The sequence below is a fragment of the Cupressus sempervirens genome, chromosome 1 (genome assembly GCF_028749045.1).
Source record: "Cupressus sempervirens isolate cs-2001-9-10 chromosome 1, ASM2874904v1, whole genome shotgun sequence".
Taxonomy (NCBI): domain Eukaryota; kingdom Viridiplantae; phylum Streptophyta; class Pinopsida; order Cupressales; family Cupressaceae; genus Cupressus; species Cupressus sempervirens.
Genome location: NC_143118.1, coordinates 668668270 through 668682755, shown reverse-complemented (window position 1 = coordinate 668682755; position 14486 = coordinate 668668270). Strand labels below are relative to the sequence as shown.

The 14486-nt window shown below is 39.0% G+C and overlaps 1 protein-coding gene across 3 annotated transcripts in view; it reads left to right on the top strand.

The window, feature by feature from the left end:
- The window catches only part of LOC149579649 (protein S-acyltransferase 8-like), an 85639-nt gene that overhangs the window by 34237 nt on the left and 36916 nt on the right, over positions 1–14486 (top strand). For all 3 annotated transcript variants that reach the window (XM_089786306.1, XM_089786326.1, XM_089786315.1), the window contains exons 3-4: positions 8181–8489; positions 11943–12173. In XM_089786306.1, the coding sequence (XP_089642432.1) occupies positions 8181–8489; positions 11943–12173 (540 nt within the window). The remainder of the gene's footprint in view (positions 1–8180; positions 8490–11942; positions 12174–14486) is intronic.

Genomic DNA, 14486 nt, shown 5'->3' with positions numbered 1-14486 from the left:
GTGATCACCCCTTTTCTCTTTTCTTTGATCCTCACGTATCAAAGACAATTTCAAAGGTTTTTGATTTTTGGAATGTGGCAAGGATTTTCTTGACGTGTCTCATTATCCTTGGAACAACTAGGAAACGACAATGTATCCAAAATGGTTGGGAATGCTTCCTTAGGTTTCCTTGAATTATTATTAATTTATTATTCAATAAATAATTAAATTATATGATATTAATTAATTAAAATATTAATTTAACAATATTATTTATTAATAATATTAATATTTATTATATAACAAAACCATTATTTAGTATTATAATATTAATAAATATATCATATATTATGCATAATAATTTATTACTAATTATATTCAAATATTTATTTTAATATGTTATGTGTACTATTCTTACCTTTTTCCCTTACCACCCCCCAATCTAGGCCCCTTTTCCCTTAGTCTTCAATATTCGTATACTTGCCCCTTTGGGCCTATATTATAAAACTTTGTGAAACTATGAGATTTCTTTAAGTAGAATAGGTTTATTTATGATCCTATTTTGAAGGATATACACCATAACATTCCCACTTATTACATCGAAGGTTGGAAGCTTGGAAAGAATAGTTATATAGATGTTGATTGTGACATACACACAACACATATTTACTATTAATATTGGGATTGGCTAGATATCACCTTCTTAGTGCAATAGAATATTTTTGAACTCTTGATCGACAATAGAAAGAGACTAAAGTATCTATCCTTCTTCAAAGTTGCAAAGAGGGACACAATTGTGTCTACAACACCTTATGAGTGGGGACAAACATAACTAGGCAAATTGGCCTTACTGATCTTTTCCATATTTTGTGAATAGGGACAAACTTACCTCCTATTGTGTTTTTGTTGTTGGCCTCTCCATGGGTCCGCTGTGTCTCTTTTGCCTAGCTCTATCTCAATCCTTGCCCTTCTCGTATGCATGTGACATCTTTAACTTACCAAAGGCTTTATGATAGACTAATCAAGGTGTAGGTTGAGCAGCAATGCTTAAGGGATACAGTCCAGTCACTTTCTAAGAGCATCATTGCTATTAAAATATAGGTTGATTCCAACTCGCCCACCCTCGCCAATTTCTCTGCCACACTCATTTCCGAAACAACAGATATCAAAACCCAATTTGACATAGTCATGGAGCAACCCAGGGACCTTGACACTTTTAGAGAATAACAAAATGAACTCGTGGCCAAGCACACTTATCTTTTGTCTAAGACTAAATAGAAGGCCAAATCTTGGGTGTCCGTTTGCACCAATCCCAAATTTGCTCCTCTTGCAGGTGTGGAAAAGATTGTCTAGGGGAAGATTACCGAGGAGCGTTGGAGAAACACTTGTGGGCTAAACTTTAGGGTCCAGGGCTTCCCTAGTTTCACCATTGATCCTATGACAACTGGACAATCCTTCCTCCTAGATCAGCTAGGCATCTTAGATATCAATTTAGACAGGTGTTGGGTGGGACCAGATGGTACCCTTTTTCTTCAGTTCCTCTCACGTTTTGATAGGTTACGATCTCTTAGATCAAAGAGGAGGCCATTCCCTCTTCCTTTGAAGATCTTTTTGGATGAGGACCTCACTAAAGTGTAGGTTGTAGAGTTGAGACACTTTAGGGGTTTGGTCATTGAGGCGAGATGGGCTGGGAAATGGGCGGTTATTTGAAACCATAGAGCGGTTATTTGGGATTCCCCTCCGAGCGGGTGGGAATAGAGACCAACTCCTCTAGCCAAATGACAGTCTTGCCAGCAGTCGCATGTAAGAGAACCCTCCTCCGGTTCTCTTCATGTCAACTACTGGAATGGTAATGGCACTTTTTGGTCATTACTTGGTTTGTTTTCGGATGCATTTGGTTCTGCGGATATTTTGGTTGTCACGAAGACTCATAAGAGGCTGATCCACCGTCTCTCGGTGTTTCCTGGATATCAGTGGGTATTTGGTTGTAGAGAGAAGGTTTGGGCGTCTAGTGGTGTTTGTGGTTCTTGGGGGTATGGCTTGTTTGATTCGAGACGACCTTGTCAGTACTACAGTGGTGGTTCACTCTGACACCTCAGCTAGATTTTTGTGGATCTAGATCACCCAAACATCTTTTTAGCAGTCCACTATTTCCTGCCGGCAACTTCTTTGTATGCCATTCATAGTTTGGGGGATGGAGATCCCTTCTTTGACTTGATAGGAGTGCATCTCCAAGTTTTCAAGCTTGGACAACATCATCATTTTGGGTGACTTCAATGCATAGACTAGAGATCTTTAGAAACCTCTCCATGATCGCCAATATGGGTTTTCAATGACACTCTTGGATTGCCTTGGGCCTCTTTCATGCTATGCACACCATCTCCTCTAGCTTTGTGAGTCTTCCGATTTGTTGATCCTGAAAGACCTCTCTTGCTTCCCTAGTTTGAAGCACTTAACGTGCTAGTCCCATTGGGGGGGTGTGAGTGTGGTCGACTATGCTCTTGCATTGGCCTCCTTGGTCCCCTCAATTAGCCGCTTCACCATCACCCATCTCCCTTTAGCCACCCTCTCTATCCTCAGCCTCATTGTTTTCTTCGCCTCCCACCCTCACCCTCCTCGCTCCATCCCCCATCCTTGTTCTGTGGCCCCCATACCACTTTCTGCTTCTCTGAGTGCGACTTCTACCTCTTCACCCTCCACCTCAAACGACTTCTCCCTCCTGACCGCTTTTCATATTCTTCCTAGGCTTCCTCCTTGTTTGACCTTTTGGTTGCCGGTAGTTGGGAGTCCGCCCTCCTCTCCATCTCCCGCCCTCCACCCCTGACTGGCACTCTCTGGTGCCCCTTACCTCCACTCTTTACGATGTCCATTGGCCAGCTACCCTTTCACCCTACCACCCCCTCCGCTCTCCTCCCCCCAAACTGCCATCTTTTTACTTCTTCGTTTGCAAGGTCATCATAGTCATGAGATGCAACAAAGTTGCCGATGAAGAGGGATTTCAGGTAGAGCTTTTTAAGCTTGACATTTCGGTCAGTCCGGGTTCCATAGCAACTTCCAAACTATGGATCAAATATTGACACTACGAGCTATCATTGAGGAGGTTCAACATCGTGCTACAAAAGTCTACTGCTACTTTGTAGACTTTTGTAAGGCTTTCAACTCCATTCCTCGAGGGTTGCTATACCAGAGGCTTAGAGACATTGGTATTTCTAACATTCTTTGGACAACGATTATAAGACTTTATGAGACAGTGCTTGGTAATTTTAGGACTCCTGAGGGATTCTCCGATCTAATTTAGAGCACCATTGGGGTGCAGTAGGGATGCGCTCTCCCCCAGTTTATTCGGTATCTATATTGATGAGCTCGAGGCCTTCCTCAGTTAGGCTTCGCTCTCCGGAGATGGTTGCTATTTACGTCAGGTTTTGATCTCCATTCTCCTCTTTGTTGATGATGTGGTTCTTTTAGCTATATCTCCTGGGGGGATCTAGAGGCTTATTGACGAGTTGGCGTCTTTCTATGATTGACGCCAGTTTGTTGTGAACTCGAGCAACACTCAGGTTATGGTCTTCAACTGTTTGAAAACCTCACATCTTCACTTTAGCTATCAAGGTCAGCTGATCGAGATTTTCTTTTTGTAGACTTATCTCGGGGTCAAGTTCTGTGGTCCCCACTTCAGCATGAGGCCCGCTTACCTACCTAGGGTTTTCAAGGGGATGGGTTCCCTTACCCTTTTAGAGATAGTGCTTCCGACATCACTTTTAGGACATTGAGGCAAAGTTATCTCTCTTGGACTCTTTGGTCAGACTGACAGTTTCATACGACTTTGTGGTTTGGGGGCCTTCCCTTCTGGATTCGGATTGGGCCTCGGTCGAGCGGGTCTAGATGCTTCTCGGTCGTATTATCAGATGTCACTGGTACACTTTGCACAATATTATTTTGGTTGAGCTTAGGATTACCCTTTCAAGCTTAACGCTATCTTCGATTTGATGTGGTTCCTTCATCGCCTCAAGGGCTTTGCAGACTTTGCTGAGGGTCGCCACAAATACTCCTACCTCACATACTGCTCCTTTGTGGGTATTGCCAGCTCTGATTTGGTGACCAAGGTTCGTTGCTGCTATACCCAAGCCACTACCTTGTTAGGCTCGATCGAGATTGAGATTGATCGTCTCTTGCCTTACTAGTTCTCATTGGATGCTCCCACCTGTCTCCTCTCGTAGCAAAAGTTGAATGGGCATGTCAGACTGGACATATATAAATTAACCCTCTTGGATTAACCCTCCTTAGGGTCTGTGCCCGCAAATAGCCTTCTATTCTGAGCACTTTCTAGAGATCTGTGATGGGATTATTGCGCGTCCATTCTACTTGAGACAGCGTTGGAGTCATGCTCTCTGCATTTCTCTGGGTTCTTTCAGAGTTGGTTCTCATTGGCTTTGGTGCTAGACGGATCACCACTTGACTAGAGATGACTAGACTTGTTGCCTTTGCACTTTGTCAAAGATAAAGACTGAGATCGATTTCATCTTCCAGTGCCCCATTTACTATGAGATCAGAGGTAGGTTCCACTATTTATTTAGAGATTGCAGATCCATTTCGACCTTCTTTAGTTATTCCGACCAACGATGTTTAGCGCTTTTTTCCGGGAGACTTCACAGCTTTGCGACCACACTTTACAGCTCATGTTTCCTTAGAGCCAGGGCTCGGATCAGCTCATCACCGCTTTCCCCCCGTCCATGACCCACTTGAAGGGCATGAAGTGGCCGTTTGCTACACTCGTCTCCGGGCATACCTGATCTGTTAGACCTCGTCATGGTTTCACCAGAGAGCGACTCCCTATCTCTAGTGTCACTTAGAGACGTGCCTAGAACCTTGGTTGTCCCGAGCCTTATCCTTTGATGTTGGATATCTTTTTACTGAAAAAGGATATCTAGTCCTCTCGTCTGTTGTTGTTCTCTTTCCTTGCTTTCTTGTTTGCTCTTTCTCGGACACCATTTGGTGCTCTTACTGGGTTGTTTTTTTCCTTTTTGTTGTAATCTGCCAGTCCCTTGGATCCTTTTGTTGGTCTCTTGTTGGACATTAATATCGTTATCTTATCTTATCCTATCTTAACCATTCACAAGTATGGCATGGGCCTCCACTTGATATAAATGTTGGTCTTCAATTTGTCTAGATCTTGCAACAAATTTTCTTGTTAACCATTTTTACTATTGAAACAATTATTCCAATCTTGAAGCTAGTTGTGAAATCGAGATTGAATGTATTATATTAATTGCTTGTTGTCTTCTAGCCATAGGATCTACTATCCTAGTTCTCTCGATGAGGTTCTTTACCAACCTACTATCATTGTCCCATTTATTTTGCCATCGGCAATTGTTTTCTCCAGTTGTAGCATCAACATGGCTATTTTGAAGTTGTGTGACAAAAGTAGTAGATTGTAAAGGCTCTCGAAGTTGAGCTCCTCAAATATGACATGGACCCATTGGCTTCCCTTAGGCATTTTTTAGGTTTTCTTTCATACTAGTTGTAAGGCATAATCCATTCTATTCATTAATCTAGGGATGTCTCCAACCTTGACAAGTATAGTACTATTATGATTGGGCATATGTTTGCCAAGCTTTATGCCTTAGCGTCAAACATGCAAATTTTAGAGCTCTTGTAGAGAGGTAATCTCAAAGTTGGTGAGTAGATTGACTTTAGAATAGAGTACTAGACCATTGAACACATTTGGACAAAGCCTTTTATGAGGAGGCTTGTAACCAATCTTTCAAAATATTTTCCTATTTTATACACCTTAAAATGGCCTTTGTCTTAGCTTCAAGATACCCTCTTGTCTAGAAATTGTGTAGTGTTGACATTCTAGTTTCTCTCCTTACCCTAAGTTGGAGGCATTATTCTCCTAAGATTTGTAATTTTATGAAGAGTACCATTGGGGTTAAGCAGAGTTCTCTTGTCTCAACAACCCTCTTTAGCATGTAGGTTGATGAGTTTCTTTGACAACATATTGACATTGATGATTATTGTATTTTATACAGGGTAATTAAACCATATTAATTTTTGTTGATGATGTTTTCATTGCCAACGACTTATGACGAGAACTTGATAATCTTGTTTATTTTGGTGAGATTCACTGACTTGTTGTAAACCTTAGTAAAATTGAGTTCTTGGTATTAAACATCTCCAAATTCTCTCTTTACAGAGTAGATCTCTTCTATAACAAGGAAGCTTTGGAGTCACATCAACATACACCTACTTGGGGATCACCTTTTGGTCCATCGTTTAGCATGAAGATTGCTTATTGTTCACACTTTTGCAAGGGATATACCAGGTGCCTCTCTTTTTGTTTAGGAGTGCTTTCAAGATATCCTTTTACATGTGTATGAGTTTTGGGGACCTAGTTTGGGGTTAGGATCATATTGTAAGGGTCAAAACTCTCATGTTGCACTTCACATTGTATTGCAAGTGAATTGTTCCTTAGTGAACTTGTCTAAACCAGGATGCCACCCAACCTCTATATGCTTTGAGATTACCTTCATGCTTTGACATCCATGAACTTATATCTATGGGAGATTCTATTGTAAATTGTGATATATTCTTATGCATAGCTCATTGTCATTAGAGATGATTGCATATTTGGACCTTATTAGACATTAACATTATTATGAGTGTTGCTTGCTCCTTAATGTATCATATTGTCTATTTATAGGCTACCTCCTTTGATGTACTCCTTGGAAACTTCTTGTCAACTCCTTCCCTTGAAGGAGCTCACCATTAAAAATTCATAAGAGGAAATTCATAGATAGTGCATATGGGTTTCTTATGTTGAACATTTCCTACAAATGGTGGATGGAGTGGTCTTGTACGTTGTGGTTTTGACTTGGCTGATTGAGGGTATGCTTTCCATATTTGTAAGTCTAAATTGATCATCATAATGTTTGCTAGGATCAGATATGCTGCTTTTGCTCCTTCTAGGAGGTAAAGACCGAGGAACACTCCATTTTTAGGTGTCCCATTTGCTATGAGATTTTTAGTGAATCCCTATAGGGAATTTTTGTTGGCCCAAGAGTCCCCATGTTGACCACCTGCTCTTAGCCCATTCAAGGGATTGAAACAGTAAATAATTTTTGCATATCATTTCACACATGGAGGTGGACTGACTTCTGAGAGACTGTTTCTCCTAGTATACCACTTCTACTTACATGCCTTTGCATATTCCCCTTTGACAATGTTGTTTTGCTCCTTGATGACATGGCTTTGCTTCTTCGCAACTTCCCCTCGACCTCAAAGACACATTAGGAGCTTCTTCACCACTACAAAAGTTACATTGGCCTTGGATGTTGTGAGAGATTCTTGAGGGATTGCTTCACCCCCTCATTGTGCTACCATGCCTGGACATCTCAAGCTTTTGACACTCCTTGATGAGCATTACCAGATCGTGTATCGGTCCTACTATAGTGATTGATGATGGCAACAAAAACTTATCCCTTTGAAGCCCTATTTGAAGAAATTTTTATCCTATCCTTTTTGTCTTCATCTGCCTTTTCTTTTAGATTTTGTTCCATCCACATAGCTATTTGTATTTGTTTCTCTAACACTTGTGTTTGTGTTGCATTGCTTCTTTCTGTTACTAATTTTCGTGAAAAATTAAAAACAGGCTCTTGCAAGAAGGGTCATGACAAATGAATTGATAGATGATTTCCCAAAAATAATGTAACCTCACACTATCAACTGTGATTCTCTTTTAACTCACTTCTATTAGCAATCTTTTAATGAAAATATATTAAAAAACAAGGCACAAGGAGCCTGTCAACATTAGATAATATGATCTGTAATATGTGTGGTCAAGCTCTTCATTCTGATTTTACGAACTCTGTGAAAGTTCCATGTATGATTTTGTTAGCCTCAGGAATTTACTTTTTTATATTATGTTGTTTATAAGCAATTAGAATACAATCTAGTTCTTCTTGGATTCATGCTGCTAAAGGCTGGGTCTTTTCTATTCAGAATTCTGATTATTCACAGTCATGGCCTTGAATACCTTTTTTATAATTTTTCAGTGAAGTTAGGACTTGAAAACACTTCGGTGCTATTAAACAATTATTTTTAAGTGACCCCAAGTTGCCTATATTTAAGTTTTTCATGATTCCATTGGCAGTAAGCATGTACTTATATAAACTGTTTATAACTTCGAATGGTCTTTTAAATAGGTACTGGTGGTGCTGATGCTTACCTCTGCTAGAGATCCTGGTATTGTTCCACGTGCTCCACATCCACCAGAACCTGAAGATGTTATGGATTCTGCAAATTCACCTGCTGAATGGGGTGGTGGACAGACACCACGATTAAGATTACCTCGAACAAAGGACATGCCTGTCAATGGGGTGGTTGTCAAAGTCAAGTACTGTGATACTTGTATGCTATATCGCCCACCACGTTGCTCTCATTGTTCAATTTGTAATAATTGTGTTGAAAGATTCGACCACCATTGTCCTTGGGTTGGGCAATGCATTGGACAGGTATTTGACCTCAACTAGCATTGTTGGCCAGTCAATTGACATTTAAGGGACACTATCATCTTTTATTAGACACTCTTAGTCTTATGATTACTTCTCATGCTAAAAAGTGCGCTTTCTGTTTTTTAGTTTTAATTTTTTCATGTTTTAAAATTTGGTAGAATTTTATGTTTTTGGCTTAAGGAACTACTTGTATGCCTTATTACATGCTTACCTTTTCTGACGCCTTTTTACTTGCATGAAAAGCAGATGAAACTCTCTTCTGTTTGTTCAGCACACTCGTTGATTTCTTTATTAGATCAAAATACAGTTGAACTAGTCATCTGGGTATTGATCAAGATAATGCCTATTCTGAATAAACCGAGTGTTCTTAACATAGGAAAACCTTTTTATTGACAAATTTAAGAACAAATTTCTTACATCTACCATATCATGTAGAAATCAGGATCATGGATTTTTTCTTTTGTTGAGTCACTTCATCTGAAGGTTTGGAGGGGAAGTTTGTGAAATAATTGTAGATTAGCATGTGAAAAGGGACTGATCATTGTTGGTAGAAGAGGAACTGATTGAAGTAAATATTTAGTTATAGGACGTCAAGAAAGATGGTGACCAACTTCCAATTGCATTATTTAGAACAAGGTGAACTGTTGACAATACTCCATCTACCTGTACAGATTTCTTAAAAGAAAGTGATACCACTTATATTCTAGAGAAAGTAGTTTTTGTTTCTGAAAGATCTTTTGAACTGAATTTTCATTGACATTTCTCAAAGATCCTGATATCTAGGAAATTGTATTTATTATTTTCATTTAATATTCTGATAAATATTAATTAATTACATAGTGGTTTTCCTGAATGAGATGGAAGGATTAGACATCATAGTGATTCAGACATACAAGGATAATAAAGACATATGAGATGAGAAAATAGTCGGGTAACTTTTATATGGTATAAATATAAGAGATTATACATAAAGATCACTTTTAAATATGGAAGCTGCATGGCAGCTTTATAATCTTAAATGAGCATTACTTGCAGAAAAAATTTAGTGAGAGCTATAATCCATTATTAAATTTGCTTTTAATATGTAGTATTAAATAACTGGATTATTATTAAAATATTAATAATTGGATTATAATATTATAATAATATGTAGTATTTTGTACATTGCCAAGCTCAGAAATTAAAGATTAAACCCTAACCCCCATTACAGCAATACACTTAGTGCTCTGTTAATGGTTTTCTTCAACCCCCCTGTAAACCAGTAGCACTATTTGGCCACCCAAAACCATCCCGATACAGATTTTCAACTAAGCAAAAACCAGAGTGACAAAGAAAGGGATTTTCTATCCCCACATACACGTACCATATCAAAATGCAGCCTATTCACCATCGGCTACTTTATCTGCCTGAACAAAATACAGAGTTGCAAATTTTTTACCAAAAACACTAGTGTTGTCCATAGCCTAAGGGCCACCTTTGTCTACCCTTGCCATTCCAAAATACAGTACTTCAAAACACCACCCACAAAACACCATTGCTGCCTCTACACCCATCATCATTCTTCACCACCTTTTCCAGCTTCAGTTGCAAGATGCACACGTACTCCATTGCGACGCCAAGTCCTATTTCGCCCTGGCACCACTGGTTGCACAACCTCCCTGTTTGCCATTCCAGTGCCCTGAGCTGGTTATTCCTGTTTTTTTTTCAAATCCTCACATGCCACCCATCTTTTCTGGAGGTACTTCTTGTTCAGAATAGCAGGCCAACAGATGAATGGGACGAGCCTAATTTCTTGTGCCATCTGAGGATCTTCTATGACCCATCTTTTCTGGAGGTACTTCTTGTTCAGAATAACAGGCCAACAGATGAATGGGATGAGCCTAATTTCTTGTGCTATCTGAGGATCTTCTATGCTCTCCGACACATCAAAACCTCGACCTGGGACCGCCCATTCGAAAATGTGCTCAATCCCCTGGAGCATGTCCTCCATGACTAAACTCTACGATGCTCATTTGGTTACATGGCGTCCTCTGCAATTACCAGTGGCCAACCAAACACCTGACTGATGATGTCAAGGTTGATGCAATACCTGTGCTTTGCCATGACAAATTCCTCCCCCAACAGCTTCAAAAGAACTTTCAGAACTGCCTTGTTTTTGCGTCGACACATTCGCTTCAGCCTTGGCATCTTCACATCACGAAAGAATCCTTGCTGCTGCTTAGTTGTTAGCAGGGTAAATGTGGTTTCCATCCTCACTGTCACACCCAGACCAGAGACATGCAAAGGTAAAATTCCTTTAAAACAACAGAAAACGTCATCACCTGTATGCCTTGAGAATTGCATTTCAATAATTACATTCCCTCTGCCACATTAAATTCATCATTGGTGTGATATATGCCATCGCTGCCCGATGCAAAATTGAGATTATGGAAATTTTTCTGACACCACTCGCCTACTTCAAAAGTTAGAGCCCATTTGGATATAGTACATCTGTCACTTCATTGCCTTGTCTAAGTGTGTGAGAAACTTTGAATTTTTCAAAGTATGGTAGCTTTCTTTGGATAGTATTGATAAATTTTTGGAGCTGCCAAGCTTGGATTGATCCTGCATTGATCACATTTACTACTACTAAAGAGTCCCCTTCCAAGTGTAACCATCTGACACCCATCCTTCATCCCATTCAAATAGCGTGTAGTGTGGCCATAGCCTCAGCTATATTATCTGCCCCATCCCTGATACGTTTCGCTTCCAAGCTCAAGATGCTCCCTCAACAATTCTGAGCAACAAATCCAATCCCAGATGGTCCCGGGTTGCCCTTTGAGGCACCATCAAAATGAATCTTTATCCAACCCTCATCAGGATGAATCCATTCGATTTCATTATCATCACGCACCTTAGAGGCTGGATGCACCCAGCTGAGCCCATTAACGGGTCTGCCATTGTTGTTATTGAATGCTTTATGGAGCCCTTCTTTCATTGTTTTTCCTTGTAATTTAATGCATCTTTATATGAACATGTTCAAATTTCAAATTGACAAATCGATATTGACCTATGTTTTTGTATGTACTTAAAATGAGGCATCTTTGTATTTTTTTGAGCATCTCATGAATGTTTAGATGGTTTAGTGCATTTCAAGTTGCTTAGAGCTAGCATTTATCACATTGTGGTCAAGATTTTTGGTTTTTCTAACTAATTGTCTCCAAAAATTTGAAGTAAAATATAGGGATTATCATTAATTATTTGTAATTTTTGTTATACCCCAAGCCTAGCAAAGTGAGTACAATGTGCAATATTTAGCGATTTACTGATTCTTCATATGATATTTTTTTTGGGATGCAGAAGTTAACGAAGGAAGAATCTTCATCTTTAATGCAATTTCACGTTTATTAATTTTTGGCCTGTTTGTTCTTTGTTTAATTCATGTTTTGATATTTATAATCTTTTGTTTTACAGCGGAATTATCGCTTCTTCTTCATGTTTGTTTCTTCGTCCACTGTCTTGTGCATTTATGTCTTTGCAATGTCGGCATTATATATCAAGTTTCTCAAGGATGATCACCGCAGCGTTTGGCATGCTCTGAAACACTCTCCAGCATCTGTTGTTCTCATGGCTTACACATTTGTTGCTGTTTGGTTTGTTGGTGGACTTACCCTTTTTCATCTGTACCTCATAAGCACAAATCAGGTTTGCAATTATGTCTGCGCAAAAAATCTTTATGCTCATCTTAAATTCTTCTCTGAATGCACGCTGTTCGAGGTGGAATATTTCCTTTAGTTTTCAAAGCCATTGCTTGCTTGCTTATTGATGTTCAATGAAATGAATACAAAAAGATAATGATTGATTCTTCCATTAATGTATTGTAATATATCGAGTTGCTGTCTATTTGGAAATAATCTATACAATTTTTTTTGCTTTATTTGTTTCATGCTTGATAAAAGCTATAATAAAATCTTATCATGATTGTACATTGGAAATTATAACATTATGGTCAACTGCTGTATTTAATGTTGACGCCGTGGTGCGCTGTTTTTTATTTAAATATAATAGAAAACATTTTCCTAGCATTCTCTAGTCGCTTATCATATGTTTGTATTTTATTTTGCATAGATTTTCTTTAATGAATGAGTATTTAAAAAAAATGCCAAGTATCAATGAGATTTAAATGGGTTGCTGAGCTTGAGACAATTTGTTTTCTTTAGTTTTGGCATTTGCCAAGTCGCAAGTTTTAAAACTATGTTCTTGCCATAATGACTCAAATTCTATGGGTATGTTAGTTTTCCTATGTAGTTGCTATCAGTCACAAGGTGTAGAATGAAAGTACTGCATGGAGTATCAAAAAGTGCAAAATTAATGATCAATCATGCACTTTTTATTAGGGTTATTGAGTTTTGTGATCCACAATGCTATAAGGAGATCAACAATAGAGATGAACAAAAGACTATGAAAGAGAAACATAGTTCTTTGATAAAGTGTGATACCTAGGAGTTGGAGCAATATTTGCAAGGAGATAATAATTGTTAAACGCAAAGTAATTTTGCAGGAGCAAATTCTTTCAGATGACTATATTGGGAGATATAAGGTTCGTATGGTTTCTGTTTGACTCTCTCAAAAGTAGGTGTTGACTATTGGGATACATGCCTCTGTTATTTGGACACGATGAGTTTGCATTGTTCTTGTTCTTGTAGTTGGATTTGAATGGGAGATGCATCTGGTAGATGTTTAAGTATACTTTGCTAAGTGCTGATCTTTAGGAGGAGATATATAAGGAATAACCACTTGGATTTGAGAAGCATGAGAATTGAAGCTTTTGTGAAGGCATAGGAAATCAGTGAACGGGGTGAAGTTAGTACCGTGAGAATGCTATGGCAAGGTATGTAATTCCTTTCTATTTTGTGGCTTTCCCAAGTGAAAGTTTGACGGTCCATAATGTACACATTAAATGTGATGACTGTATCATGCTTTTTTTTTTGATTTGCAATAAGATTGATTTTATTAAGACTGGGAGGGGCTTGCCCCTAAGCAAGGATGGAAACAAGGGTTCTATCATCCTATCATAAGTCCATAAAAGACTGAAAATTGAACATAAAGACACCCCCCCCACCCCTCCCAACAAAAGAAAAAAAAAACGAATAAGATCTATTTGCCTATCTTAGAATGTGACCTAAGGACCATTCCCAATTTCTTTGGGCATCTATCCTTCTTTTGCTTGACTACTTGCGAACCCTCTTCAACTTTTGCAGCCTTTGATTGCCAATGCATTAAACAAAAACCATCATTTTCTTCACTTGAAACCACCTCGTCCTTAGCGCTATCTGTTTGCATTAGATTCTCCTGCATTGTTTGATCTTTCACTTTGCATTTCTCTCTTCTAGCAGGCGTGTCCACAAACAGTCATACCCATATTATGCGGAAGGGTTGCCGCTCTCCTTTAATTCCCTTACACGAAGAACATGAGGAGCCTTTGAATTTTGTGATCTATCCTCCACAACAACCTTAGAGAAACTTCGTTGTTTCCGGTCTTCTTTCCCATTGTGTAATGCTGAATAGATGCATTCTTCCACCATGAAGATGCCTTTATAGCTCTCTCCATCAAGCACTATGCTGCTACATGCCTTGTTTAGAAACACCTCTCGCATCTGAAGGGAATCCCTTCACAATCCACCATTTAGATCCAGCATCCCTTTAAAGATTTGGTTGAGATTTTTGCCAGAAAGCCCTCAAAAACATCCATATCCACTAAAATATGGGCAAAGGTAGAATGAAGGAGATTTGCAGAACTATCATCTATCATAAAAAACTCACACAAATAATTGCCAATAGTTTCAAGAAGAGAATCAAACCAGAGATGTAAAGATAGATTAGGGAGACAAACCCATATATGAACCTTATCAAAATTCTCCCTAACTAGACAGAAGTTCGGATGCGAGGGTTTCAACATCAAAGCAAAGTTATTCTCCCAACTCCAGAAATGTTCACACAGAATCTTGTTTCTGTCCT